A 14,683-nucleotide genomic window follows, 5' to 3' on the forward strand; every position below is an offset into this window, starting at 1 on the left:
CTTTTTGTGCGTACCACTCTACTCACATAAGCAACAGTACAATGAGCAGGGTTTGTTGGTGGAGCTAATCCAGGAGAATATTAAATCTCTGGTTAACCTACAGGAATCCTGGCGCAGGAACTACTCACATCAATGGTTAGTGGGATGATGCTGAAATATTACTGAGAAGGACACTTTGAGAAATCTGAGGACTTAGAGACACCCAGTTGGCTGATATTAGGGGTGTAGAGAAAAGACTTTGGGAGGGAAAGTAGGGAGAACAGACTGAGATGTCTTTAAGTAGGGCAATGAGAAAAAGAGCAGAAAGGAGGTCAAAGACAGAGGACATTGGAAAAGCAAAAGAAGCAGAATTGGCATAAAATTGACCATGAAGAAATCTTTTCCCCATTTATTAACACTATTCAAAATCTATCAATATAGAGAACTTATGTTTTATTTGAATAACTGATTAAGGATTTTGGTTATAGTTGGTCTTTTTAATAGGATTTCCCTCGTCATTTCACTGGAAATTTATAGGGATTTATGTGATTTAGCTGATTGCCTTTACGGGAGGCAGCATTGTGGTTACGTGCACAGACTGAGCCAACTGGCTGAGTTGAATCCCAGCACAATATCCCAATTCACCACTTCTTGGCTGGGTGACATTGACTCCTGGCTTAATCACTCTGAACGTATTTCCTCTTTAAAACTGGAATTAATAATAGTGCCTACCTCATAATGTTGCTTTGAGGATCAAGGGAGTTAATATATATGAAAATTATTTAGAACATAGTAACCAAGGTGTTAGCTATTGTTATTTACTTTCTATTAGCTACAGTACTGAAGCAAAACATTTTGTGAAGACACTGCTCACAATATGTGTTAGGAAAACAATATACTCTAAGTTGACTTTTAAAGGTAATATATGCATAAGTTTAAAAAAAAATCCAACAATATACCTGCATTGTCCAATATGGTAGCCATAAGTGATAGCCACTGGCCATAGTGACTATTTAAATTAAAATTAATAAAATTTTTAAAAATTTGGGGCATCCGGTTAGCTCAGTTGGTTAGAGCATGATGCTCATAACACCAAGGTTTCTGGTTCTATTCCCGCATCGGCCACTGTAAACTGCACCGTCCACAACCAGGTTGAAACAACTACTTGACTTGGAGCTTAAAATAAAATGAGTTAAAAAAAAAATTAAAATTAAATTAAAAAATTATTTTCAGTTGCACTAGCTATATTTCAGGCACACAATAGCCACAAGTGGCTATTAACTATGAACTTGGGCAGTGCAGATGTGAAACAGTTCCATCATTGCAAAATTTAAAATTGTTCTATTAGAGCTGGCACATAGTGAAACTCCCTCGCATTCCCACTCCCAATCCCTCTTCCTGGGAGCAACTGTTATAAGTTTCTTGCACAGCTTTTCATGGTTCAGACATACACACACACAGCTTCTTTACACAAATATTACTGTATCATTTGCATTGTTCTTGACCTCATTTTTGTTTGCTTTAAAATATATTAGCTGTATTGATTTCTTTTTTTTTTAATTGATATATAAGTGACACATGATGTTGTATTAGTTTTAGGTGTACAACATAATGATTTGATGTTATGTATATATTGTAAAATGATTACCATGAGTTCACTTAACATCCATGTATTGATTTCTTGAATAAGTAGCTCTCTATATTTTTATCAATTAACAGTTCAGAGATTCAGAGCATCTGATATTAGGCTTACAAAGCAACTGTGAGAGCTTTAAACACAATTCAATTATAAGAAATATGCATTTTATTGTATTTGGAAGTAGGTGGAGGAATGAACTACTTCGATTTCCTTTCTTGCATGGCACATGAGGAATCCACACTGGGGCTGGATTAATTGCAGTCACAAACTGATCATATTCCCACCACCATGGCCGAGAATCCTTCAGTCCCATCCCTGTCCCACAGGTATCACTCACGCTGTGGGAAAATCCTACAAAATATTGAGGGGTCACTATTAGGATGTCTCATGAAGCGTTGGGAGGCCCGCCAACAGGCGATGGAAGGAGCGAATGGACAGTCGTGGGGCCAATCCCAGGAGCAGGAGAAGGGGACTCTTGGTCAGCCTGTGCGGCGCCCCCAACAGCCTGAGGATCGCCGATCCCCGCGGTCCGCGGGAGGAGCACTGCGCCCCCTGCCGGCCGCCCGAGGAGCGCGGCGCGGGCTCGCGGGAAGCCCGGAACATGGCGGGGCGGCCCGCGGCCCCCGCCTCGCCGCCGGCGGACCCAGACGGAGCGGCGCCCAATGTGGTGGCGCGGCTCTCGCAGTGGGCGGACGACCACCTGCGCCTCGTCCGGGTACCGCAGCCCCGCTGGCCGGGCAGGTGGTGGGCGCAGGGCCGCGTGGGCCCAGGGGAGGCCTCGGGCAGTGGATCCCGCCGGCACCTGGAGGGGCGGAGGGCGGCGGGCTCCGGAGGCCACAGCGATAGGGGCGCGCGGCCCGGCTGGGCTCGCAGCGCCGGGAGGGTGGGCGCCGCGGGCCGCGGAGGCCAGCGCTGCCCAATGACGTACCGACAGGACTGTGCTGGGCCCTGGGCTCCTGAGGGCGACGCAGCCCGGCTCCGGGGCCGGCGGCTCCATTAGACGGTCGGGGCGGGCCGGGTACGTAGGCCCTGTAGGTCTGGGGAGAGAGGAGGTTTTTGGTTTTTAAACTTTAAGTGAAGAGGCCACTGGAGGTCGAGCAAGGGAGGAATATCTTAGGCGACAGGGCGACGGAGGACTGTGGCTAAGACCCCGTTGGTGGTGTGGATGGTTTGGGTGTGGGGTACAAAGAAAGAGAGGAATCAAACGGGGGCTGCCGGCTGGGTGGATGGTGGTGAAAGTAGCGGAAGAGGTGGAGTAAACGATGTGTTGGGAAAATCTGGAGAACATTTTGGACATGTGAACTTGAAGATGCCTATTAGACTTTAAATGGAGATGTGTGAACTTGAAGGTGGTCATTAGACTTATAAACGTAGTTACAGGTGTTCTGGGCAGCTAGCTGTAGGAGCCTCGTGTGGATGGGGAATCAGAACTGGGCAGACACCTGTGGGAATGAGCCGCGTAAACCTTAAGTAGTTTTTAAAGTTTAGATGACATCTTGGAGCGAGTCAGGGAAGCTGAAGAAGTCCTGGTTTCCAACCGAGACCTGGGGGACTCTCTACCATTTAGAATTTGGGGAGTGGAAAGGAGGATGTCAGCAAAGATTAAGAAGGAACCGGGAGGGAGGCGCAGGGAAACTAGGTGTCCTAGAAGCCAAGTGAAGGTGGTGTTTTCAGAAGGAATGATTAACTTTGTTGACTTCTGCTGGGAAGTTGAGTAGTATCATCAATCAGCCTTGTCCATACTCTCCATCCAAGCAACGCAAGGGTTAGGACTTGTTTTCGCTCCCTAGTGCAGTTCCAGTCCTTGAAGCAATGCCCACCACGTAGTAATTGCTAGCAAAACATTTGCAGGTAGATATATAAGTATTAATCGACAAGGCCTCCGTTCTTCCAAGTCAGCGGGAAGAGATGCGTGGGTTATTTCAAATTGAAAAATGACGTCAGCAGGATTGGGAGAGGAAACCATGTTTAAGTTAGTGCATGGATATATTATACCAAATAACCCGTCACAGAATGTACCCTTGTGTATGTTTTCAACTTCATTTCCTATATACCTAGTTGTATTTATTAAAGGAAAGCGTGTCAGATTATCACTCTTTTGTTGTTGTTTTTTTTTTAAAGAGACTATGGCTATCTTTTTTTTAATTGCATTATATTGGGGAACAGTGTGTTTCTCCAGGGCCCATCAGCTCCAAGTAGTTGTCCTTCAATCTAGTTGTGGAGGGCGTAGCTCAGCCCCAAGTCTAGTGGCTGTTTTCAATCTTTAGTTGCAGGGGGCGCAGCCCACCATCCCATGCGGGAATTGAAACAGCAACCTTGTTAAAAGCTCGCTCTCTAACCAACTGAGCCATCTGGCCGCCCCAGATTATCAAGCTTGATGAGGGAGTTGCAGGGTTTTTAAATTAAACTCCTTTAGATCTGTTTCAGTTTAAATGAAGCACTATAAAAACATTAACAAGTTTTTCCCAACTGTTGACCTCCATGTATTTCCCAAGGTACTATATTTTAAGATTTTGGTGATAAAGTTTTCTGCCAAATAAATTCCCACTGTAGACTCAGGGTTATGTGGCATTGCACAAAAAGTATTAGACTGATTCATGCATGCAAGAAACTCATGGTTAAGGTAATATAAGTAGAGAACAATACATTATTATGTGACTAGTTACCGTGCATGCCAGATTGGGAGGAAAAGGGGAAGATTAATGGGTAGGTGAGCAGTTAAGAAAGTTTTTTGTAAGAAGTGGGCATTTATTTGAAGAATGTGCCTTATTGGGACTGTTGGATATAAGAAGGACAGTCTTCTTTTATCCCCCTTCTAATTAGTACTTTCACTATTATGAATAATAATTCGTGAGAATTAATCATTAAATCTCTTTCTTAAGAGCATCAGCACCGTAATGGCCATAGCTGGAACAACCTTGCTTCTAAGAAGTGTTCGACTGGTAAGTTTAAAACTAATGCAGTAGACAGTTAATTTTTTCTCACTTCAGAAAGTTTTAATCTCAAGCAGGGTATCATTTTGTTAATCACATTAGAAGCATTTAAATAGTATTTTAGAACAATGAACATATTTTAAGATCTTGGTTTAAAAGTAACACATCCACAGGATTTTATGGAAAATAATTACACGGCCTCTATTTCCATAATCACTTTCTTCATGCTTAGAAATTAAATCCTGAAAAGGATTTAATTTGCTAGAATGGTATAATCACTAGGTTTGCATTTCAGACGTGGAATATCTCAAAACTTTTCTATAGTGGTTTTAGATTTAGATCATAGTTGAATTATGCCCCTTTGCTCTGAATAATTTATGCTCTTTCTTATTTCCAACAATCTTTAAGATCTGTTGTTCAATGAATAAAGCAAGATGTACAGTGTAAAAAAAATATGCTTTCAGTCAGCATGTGTTTTGCCCTTTCAATAATGGTTTAATAATAGCCATTGTGGAAATTAAATTCATTTGGTATTTCAAGACTTACAAGTAATTTTTTATATAACTGATGCTTGCCATAGGATGTAATTTTAGTGTTATGTTGCAATCTGACATAGATTTCTTCTGTATATATTTATTTCTTACATTTATTACCTGTATTGAGCTGTTGCCTTTTCCCCAACACCATGGCACTTTTATCCTCTTTAGACTGAAACTTTTGAGACTTCAGTGTTTTTGTTCTACTTTTTTCTTTATCTTAAAAATCTATATGTCCCACAATATTTGTATTTTCAAAGTTTCCAAATTGTGAAAATATTAAATGATCTGATTAAGAGTTTGGGTAAAAATAGTGCAGAGGGATCCTTTCTCTTGTTAGCCCTCAAAAAATACATGAATCAATTTGGTGAGGGGCAGCAGGAAAGCAGAAGAGAGGGTTTGTTTTTTTTTTTGATAACCTTATCACACTTTCATTTTGAGTTCACAAAACCCGTCTCTCTTTCTCCCCCTCCCCCCTATCTCCCACAACTACTATTCTATCCTTCATTAGTTTGGGGTGTAATACAGGGGAAGACTTACATTTAAGCTTATCATTCTAGTTGTCAAGATCTTTTTAAATACCAATTTTGACTTTCAGTATTCATACCCTTCCAAGCTTCAGACGATGGTGATGTTTCATCTTTATGTTCTCATTCAAGTCAGTGGTGATCATATTAAACTGGAGAGCATCCAGGTCAGACTCATGACTTATTCCTGGAGCACCCCCTCCCATTGATGTTAGTTCATCAGTGCCACTTAGTGATGACACAAAACCACATTGGGAGCCATCTATGTGGACATTAGCCCATATTTCTTTGTTTTTCCCACACAATTTTCATAAACAACTTTCGTCAGGTGACTCAAATTCTTCATCATTTGATTTAGGATTTCTCCTCTCTTTTATTTACATTTCCCATATTCCACATTTGTTTTTTAATAAATTTTATTGGGGAATATTGGGGAACAGTGTGTTTCTCCAGGGCCCATCAGCTCCAAGTCGTTGTCCTTCAGTCTAGTTGTGGAGGGCGCAGCTCAGCTCCAAGTCCAGTTGCCGTTTTCAATCTTTACTTGCAGGGGGCGCAGCCCACCATCCCATGTGGGAATTGAACCGGCATCCTTGTGGTTGAGAGCTGGTGTTCTCACCAACTGAGCCATCCGGCCGCCCCCCATATTCCACATTCTTGAACTAATGCTGAAAATATAGATCCAGAATCCTTCCCCCTCCAATAGTTCTTAAAAATTCAGAAAAATTTTGTAACACCTACTTTGTATCTCTATGAATGAGTTGTTAATGTTTTGCCACAATTGTGCTTTCTCTTTCTCCCTCTGTGAAACCATTTGAAAGCAAGTTGCAGACATGAAACTTGCCCCATAAATCATAATGTACTTCCTAAGAACAAGAATATTTTCCTACATAACCACATTAATATCCCATCGAATAACACTTTTTGCAGTAATGTTATCTAAAATACAGCTTATATTCAGATTTACATACTCAAAAAGGATATTTTGAACTGTCTTTTTCCCAGTTGAAAATTCCACAAGGATCATGCATTGTATTTAGTTGTCATGTCTCTTTGGTCTTCTTTAATCTAGAATATTCCCCCACCTTACCTCTATTTAAAATTTTTGTCTTTCATGACATTGTCATTTTTGAAGAGTCCAAGCCAGTTTTCTTATAGAATGACCCACAATCTGGATTTGTGTGTTTCCTTGTTAGATTTAGCGTAAACAAAGTGATGGTGTATAGTTCCTTGCATCAAGAGGCTCATAATGTCAGTTTGTCCTATAACATTATGAAATATAATATAATTAATAATCCCTTAGTGTCATCTAACCCCAGTCCATATTAAAATTTCCTTGATTGCCTCCATGACGTCTTTTTTAAATTGATAATTATTCAGCAGGATTCAAATGGTCCAGGTATTGTATTTGTTTTTATGTTCTTGTCTCATTTGTTTATAATGGTCCACCCCTGCCCCCTACATTTCCCCCCAAGCCATTGGTTTGTTAGAGTGACCAAGTCATTTATTTATCCCATTGAATGTTCCACGTTTTGGACTTGTCTGCTACCGTATTTTTCTTGTGTGGAATTTTTTTGTGTGATGTTTAGTTCAATTTGACTATCTTAGGAAGATGGGTACTAATTTATCCTTCTGCATATGTGAAGCTCTTACCTAGCCATGATTACGAGTGAAGCTCGTCCCTATAGTACTGTTAATATTGAAGACATAGGTATAATGTTGACTAACTTCAGGGCATTAGGTATTAGGTATTTAATTAAATTCCTAATGTTGGTCTTCTGGGGGGGCCTTTTTCTCCTACGACATAAAAAAATAAGGAAAAAAATCTTGTTGATTAAGAGTTCTAATTTAATTTGACTCAGCTTTGTTTAGGTTCTCCAAACAGTATCTGCATGAATAGATTGTACATCTATAGAACAGGATAGTGACTATTTAACCAGACTTGTGTGGTGCCAAGTATAGATCTGTACTCGCTGCTTTTTGATGAATTGTGTCATTTTGAGGTTGTTAACTTTTTAGAAGTTAGGAGTTTCTTTAATGTTCTCTATATAGTAGCTTGAAATTGTAAAACAGTAACAAAGATTTCTAAATAATGGTCCTGTAAACACTTTTGATTAAATCATATTACAACATTAACATAAAATTAAGAACCAAATAATTTTTCAGTGGTTGTTTTGTTTAGATAATTTAACATGCTTAATTTAAAATTAAAATAATAATGAAATGTATCTTTCTCTTTGTAAATTGGCAGACGTCAAAATTTACAAGTTCTTCAGATATTCCAGTAGAATTTATAAGAAGGAATGTTAAATTACGTGGTCGATTACGCCGAATAACCGAGAATGGTTTGGAAATTGAACATATTCCTATTACTCTACCTATTATAGCTTCATGGAGAAGTAAGTAAGGTGCAAGAATAATAAGACTAACTATTTTAGTGTTCCTTTATTAGACGTTATTTTTAAAATTGCAAATAAAAGTCTTTTTAATTTTAATAACTCTAAACTCTTAGCCTTACGTACAAGGAACTATTTAATTTAGCTTCAGATTTCCTTTCCTCCTTAATCTCCTTTTTTACCCCAACCACTCAGTATCATTCAGCCATTTAAGCATTCATTCCACAAATACTGAGAACCTGTTAGGTTAAGTGGAAAAGCAGTTCATACAGTTTCATTGGCAGTAAGAGCCCATATTATTAAAATGCCTATCTATAGCTTTGTGTGCGTGTGTGTGTGTGTATTTGTAGAAGTAAATCTGGAAGGTTAAAAAAAAGGTAAATTGGTTAAACCCCATATCCTGTTGTGGAGGTTACTGAAATTGGTTTGTGATATTATTCCATCTGTTATATACTTGTTTTAAAAGAAAACTTGAATATAGAAATAGATGGACCTACATCTAGAGAGTCTGGGTATTTATAAATGAACATAATATAATCTGTTGTTTTTGGGGGGCCAAAGGATTTTTGGACTTTGCTTTCACAATGTGATATTAAAGCTAAACTCTTTTCTACCTAACCTTGTTAGAAGAGCCATGTGGTGTTTTGCTGGTGAAGCTGGCTGGAGTAGAACTCACTGAAACTGGGAAGGCGTGGTTACAAAAAGAACTGAAACCTTCCCAACTTCTATGGTTTCAACTTCTTGGAAAGGAGAATTCAACACTCTTTTGCTATCTTTTAGTGAATAGGGTAAGTAGTGTGAAGAAATAATGAGTAATATTTTATTTTTATTTATACATAAAGATGTCTTTAATTAGAACCTTCAATATATAATGGGACTGAATATTTTTTGTCTTTTTAAACTGCTACTTACAGTGATTATGTATAGAGAACCAGGTATTTTGTATATAAATTTTGTTATAAAATTTTATGTATGTTTATTGTAGAAAAACAAAATAATTAAAAGGAAACAAACTTAAAATTGTTAATGACTCTGGATATTGTTAATTTAAGGAGAATCTATACATTTGTTATGCCTGAGTATATGATATCACACTTGTATTAGAAACAACTGGTTGAGTAATGCTTGTCAATTGGAAACTATAAAGAGCAGGGGTGTTTTCTGAAGGTAAATATAGCTCAGTCTTTGAACACTGATCAGTAGTCAGTCATCTAAAAACACTGCCTCAGAGTTTTCTTACCGTTATGATTGCCCATAACCATTGTGTAATGGGATGCCCAGAGCTTCATCTGTGTTGCTGGTGGTGCCATGTCACTGTCCTGAGACCTTGGGTATATCTTACTCAACATTTTTGGTGGGTGATTATTGAAAAAAGAACATAGAAAAATTAAATAGTTGAAATGTTGTTATGACAGGGTTAAGAGCAGTTCCTTTTTTTCTTTTTTTTTTTTTTAAGGGGGGCACAGTGGCCCATGCGGGGATCAAACTGGCAACCTTGGTATTACTAGCACCACACTCAAACCAACTGAGCTAACTGGTCACCCCAAGAACAGTTCTTATTTTTTAAAGTCCCTTATTATGTAACAAACAAGAATGATCTGAAGAAAAAAATAACCTTACATTAATGTAATTAGAATTGTAATTGTTTTAATTCTTAAAAGTTTTTCGGATTATTAATAGAAAGCCTAATGAAATCGTTGCATGTCCGGGTCATATTCAGTTCTTTCAAAATAAGAATTATCTAACACTGATTGCTTGAAGCATCTTACATTTAAAAGTAGATAATACAAAATTAAATAAAAGATGTCAAAGGCCTTACAATATTATTGTCTCTTTCAGTTAAGGAATATATTTTATTTATCCTCAAACCCCCTGTGGAATCACTATTTTTATTCCCATGCACACGTGGGATTCAGGATAACCAAGTGAAAGAACCTGTATTCACGCCCAATTCTTCCTGGGTCCTGAACCTACACTTCACTTTATAGATTTTACCTTATATTGTTTCCTAGGAGGTGACCAAAGTATGCTATATGTATATTGTGGTAATTTACATCTGTTGAATTTTACTAATGTGTCAGGTTGAATTTTAATTTTTCTGATTTTGGTTTAAGGGAACGAGCTCTTAAAATTTAAAAGATTGAGAAGAATACGATAAACTTTTAAAACTGTATTAATTCCTTAGCATCATATACCAAGAGTTACTGCATTTAAAATAGCAAAAGTTTACTTTGTTTCTTTAGCTAGTCCTAGAAACTATCTCGTAATGTAAACCTGGAGTCTTCACATTTTTAGAATTTAACTATAAATTACTTGTCTAATGAAGCTATGAAATTATTAGTACTGCGTTAAAATTAATCTTGTTAGGTTAAAATCCCACAAGGACTATAGAAATGGCTAAGCAGGCTCTCCTTTATACTGTAAATTAGTGGATTTCATTAGGAAGTGAGGTATCCCATGAATGAAATTTCCTGAAGGATGAAGGTTCAAGGACAGGCCTATTTTTATGTTAATTATCTTGTGGAAAGTCTTAAAAATTCATTTACATACCAGTGCCTTCCATGACACTGGAATTCTCAACTAATTTAACAGTTCAGTGATGATTCAGTTCATTTCGCATTTGTCTACTGTTTTGTTTCTTTTGTTGTGATCTCCTGTCATTTTGCTATCCTGTGTGCTCCATTCCCCCTCCAAACTGTTGTTCCCCCTCCAAACAACCCCCAAAACCCTTTATGTATACTTTACCGCTTCTTTGCCACTTGGGGATAGGAGACTTATGAGCTTGTGGAAAACTCTGTGTTATGTTATAAAAGAGGCAATTGATTGAGCAAGGATCTCTTCTGGTAATGAAATTCTTGGATTTAGCATTAGCTGTTTTAAGCTCTTGGGGACCCTCTTGCTTTATATTTTTGGCTTTTGCCTGTAGTACTAAAGTTGCTGAATGACTGATTTTAAAGTAAATAGATGTTATGGGTATACTAGCAATTTTCTTAAATAATTGATTTGTGTTATTTTTTTTATTCAAGGGTAGATATTTTAGTGTGAATCTGAATGAAGAAATTTTGAGAAGAGGCCTTGGCAAAACTGTTCTTGTTAAAGGGTTAAATTATGATTCTAAAATCTATTGGAAAATTCACAGAAACTTACTTAAAGCTGAATTAACAGCCTTAAAAAAAGGAGAAGGAATATGGAAGGAAGAATCTGAAAAAGAAAGTTATTTGGAAAAATTCAAAAACTCTTGGAGAGAAACATGGAAAAAAGACAGTTATTTTAAAAAAGCTGGATCAGATTTCAACCTGAAAAAAAGTTATGACAAATTTAGAAGTACTTATGAAGCATGGAAAGACAACTACTTAATACTGAAGTTCAAAGAACTTATGAGTCGCATACACTTTCGTAGAAAAGGGTGAAATATTCCAAGAGGTCTGGAGGTGACCTATTCTGAAAAGAGCAAAACATGTAAATATATGACTATTTTTCATTGAGCCGAAATGGAAATTTCCTGAAATGATCAAAGTTGTATTCTAATGGTATTTAAATATTTAAGAGATGATTGTTACAAATGTAATAGCAGACTAATTTAAACAAATTGTGATTAATGTAGTATTCTTTTAGGAAAAAAACTATGAAAAGTTACCAGATTGAAGGATACATACATATAGTGTTAATATTTGAAGAGAGAGTTTAACTATTGGCCATTGTGTTGTTTTAGTTGCTTTGGGTAGCCATGTTTATTTTTCCAGTTTTATCAACTTTGATTATTTATAATAAAAGAATTGTTTATACCTCATGTCTGAGGCTATTCTTTTCTCCCAGTTGCTTATTAACTGCTTGTGAATTTGGGGCAGTGCTCCAGACGAAGTTAGTTCAGTTCAACCACTCCTAGTAATAAAGAATGTCTCCTTTCCACCTGTTGTTAGATGAGGGCGATAATCCTAAGACAAAGTGCTGAGGACGGCAGCACAGAGAACAGAAAGAATAGGGCACCTCACGGCCTTGTCGAACCCTTAAAGTAACCAGTTCTTGAAAGATCTTACCTCCCAATTTCTCATTGTGTGACATAGTACATTTGTTTATTTTTAAAGCCAGTTTGCATTGGTTTGAACCTTGGACGTAAACACACACTTGCTGCTGACAGTATTCTGACTGCACAAAGCTTCTTACAACACCGGCAGTAATCTCCTCACACCCACCATGTCGACAGAAGTTTTTCTTAATGACTTGTGATACTGACAAGTCAGAGGTATCATCTGGACCAAAGGGTTAACTCCTGTTCTAATCAGTAATACAGAGTGAGAAGTTTACTGCTGCTGCCCGACTCCTGGTTAAAACACAACATGGATTTCCAACATTAATTTTTAGTGAGGTCCCAAATTTTCCACAAAAAAATTTCTGTGTGTGATTTTATTTCATCTCCTTTGGGGTCGGATAGGATGACATCCTAATTTTTGTTGCCTGCATCTAATGCTTCTATAGCTTTTTGTTTTGTTTTCAGGGGATGTTTTTATGTTCATTTACAGAGAAGTTAACAGAGTACATTTAAACTAGCTTCGCTCTTTTCCAGTTGCCTCCCAGTGATGTCAGATCTCATCATAGTTATCACTGTAATTAGTTCTCATGACCTCTACCAGCTCTGCCAGTGCGCCACTGTCTTTCCAGGTAAGCCGTGTGAAGGTGAGGCTGGTCAGGTATTTCTATGGACTAGATGACCTGGTCTGACTTTTCCTTTGCTGATGTAGTAGGGAACTCTAATTTTATGGACAAGGTGGGCAAGATTGCTGGGACACCTGTCACGTGCAGTCACCATCTGTTGAGTGTTTTTTTTCCCCACGGGCAGTGTTAATACCTACTTGAAGAATAGGAAGAATCCCATCGCCAGCAGCTTTCTTCTGGGCCAACAACAACTGCTTGTCTGGCTTTTTTCTCTGGTCTCTATCATAGACCAGCTTGTTTGATGGCCCAAGAGCCAGGTGAACTAGATAATTGCAGAGAGGCTAGATCTTTGTCATTAGAGATGTTTCTAACAAGGCCATCTGAGAAGTGGAAAAGTCCCTTTAAGGCTGAATTTCTGACTAAAGCCCAGGTTCTTTGCCTTTCTCAAATAGAGGATTTACTACTTCTTAGTCTCCTGTCTTCAAACAACAGGTTCTGACCACCTTTCTCCCTTGGCCTTTTTTTCTTTTGGTATTTGGACATTTAGACCCCTTTTAAAATATATTTCTATCAAATGAATTTAGTTCTTACTGTTTTTCTAAACGATTGGATTTTAATGGCCCTTTTTAATCTATTTTCTTTCAGTTTCACATTTCCTTTTCCGGTTTTGTTTTATTTTTCATCTTCTAGTCATACTTACATATGAAATGTTGACAGCAACACCAGCTTTATCATAATTGATGGTGAACAAAACGTGGGGGGATCCCATATATACGACCTAGCACTGTTACGATTTGGCAGCTAAAAGCATATTCTGGCAACACCCAGAAATGGAAGATAGACAACCAAAACCTTTACATTTTGCTTTTTATTGTATTGATGTTTCTGTTGGTTCCAACCATGAGACAGGTGTCCAAATGCTGACTCTTCTCTGGCACATTTGATCACAATTATTGTCCCATGAGGGCTCTCCAGAGTCCCCTGTCTTGGGAAATTCTTACCTATGTCTCTCTCCACCTGCTTAACTCCCAAGGCGGTCTAGTCCACAGCCTTTTACTTCTGGATCCCCACTACCTTGGATGGCAAGGACATAGGATTTTGTGGAAGGTAACTGGACTTAAGCACTCCACTCATGGGTGTGTGTGTAGGAGGAGGGATGTATTAGCAAATCTGCCTCAGTCCTGCTACTTTCCATGGTGTTAGTTCAACTTACAGGAAATTCATGTATTTTAAACTAAGTGATGGGCATATAGGCTGTCCACCAGGCATTTTCTCTCTCTCGCTTCCCTCTTTTTGTCATGCTTCTTTTCTCTTTGTCTCAGGAAAATGAGGTGCTGGCAGGTCCAAATGTCAGAAAAGAGATAATCAGTATGTCCCAACTTAGTGAAAACAGGATATATGGCGCCCTCAGTCTTACAGAAAGCAGGGAGAAGTACTAATGTCAAACCTTCCTCCTCCCCTATGTGAACGGGAGAAGGAAGGGATGGTTGCTGCCCCACAAACTCTGCCCAACTCCTTACTCCAAGACCTCTTATGTCTCTTGGATGTGAAACCTAAATTAGCTTACCTTTCCCACCACTGGAAAAGTCTGGGGAATCTGCCACCTGAAATGCCATCTTTTAAAAACTTGACTTGAAGAAACATTAGGGCCATCAATCCCAACAGTTGTGCTCTCTCATGTTATTCTCGCGCTCTGGTAACTCCGAGTGTGGTAAAGACCCCAGTCAAGACTTCACACCAACCTGGTACACTTGCAACACCTGCATTACGAGAATTAACTGCATCGGAGGCAGGCAGATCGTTTTGGGCCCAGAGTTTTATCGTCTTCTGAATTTCTCCTGCACCATCTTGTTCCTCACCAAGGTGAAGTTTGCATCTTTGAGACAAGAGTTTCTCCCTGGGGTAACCCAGCTCCATGTGCTGTCAAGGGGCATATTTTGACACAGTCTGTCCCAAATCCAGTGGTTGTATATGGAATGGATTTGAAGACAGTGGCTTTTCTTAAAGAGACAACATGGTTTTA

At 38.6% G+C, this 14,683-nt stretch overlaps 1 protein-coding gene across 2 annotated transcripts; it reads left to right on the forward strand.

Annotated features, from left to right (window-relative positions):
• Positions 1-2,199: 2,199 nt before the first annotated feature.
• On the forward strand, positions 2,200-11,792 carry C2H3orf33 (chromosome 2 C3orf33 homolog). 2 transcript variants are annotated; one of them, XM_033122737.1, is made up of 5 exons: positions 2,200-2,333; positions 4,501-4,560; positions 7,863-8,010; positions 8,635-8,795; positions 11,034-11,792. In XM_033122737.1, the coding sequence occupies exons 1-5, from the start codon at positions 2,220-2,222 to the stop codon at positions 11,415-11,417; spliced, it is 867 nt and encodes a 288-aa protein (XP_032978628.1). In that variant the 5' UTR covers positions 2,200-2,219; the 3' UTR covers positions 11,418-11,792. The 2 variants fall into 2 exon arrangements, with proteins under 2 accessions (XP_032978628.1, XP_032978639.1); XM_033122748.1 differs by lacking the exon at positions 2,200-2,333 and adding an exon at positions 2,369-2,636.
• The last annotated feature ends 2,891 nt before the right edge of the window (positions 11,793-14,683 follow it).

Source organism: Rhinolophus ferrumequinum, chromosome 2, assembly GCF_004115265.2.
Source record: "Rhinolophus ferrumequinum isolate MPI-CBG mRhiFer1 chromosome 2, mRhiFer1_v1.p, whole genome shotgun sequence".
NCBI lineage: Eukaryota > Metazoa > Chordata > Mammalia > Chiroptera > Rhinolophidae > Rhinolophus > Rhinolophus ferrumequinum.

What these genes read in the sequence shown, in the direction of transcription:
- C2H3orf33 (XM_033122737.1), top strand. Translation starts at nt 2,220, where the DNA reads ATGGCGGGGCGGCCCGCGGCCCCCGCCTCGCCGCCGGCGGACCCAGAC. An exon ending in ACCACCTGCGCCTCGTCCGG is followed by an intron (nt 2,334 to 4,500) that starts GTACCGCAGCCC and finishes CTCTTTCTTAAG; the next exon opens with AGCATCAGCACCGTAATGGC. An exon ending in TATTATAGCTTCATGGAGAA is followed by an intron (nt 8,011 to 8,634) that starts GTAAGTAAGGTG and finishes TAACCTTGTTAG; the next exon opens with AAGAGCCATGTGGTGTTTTG.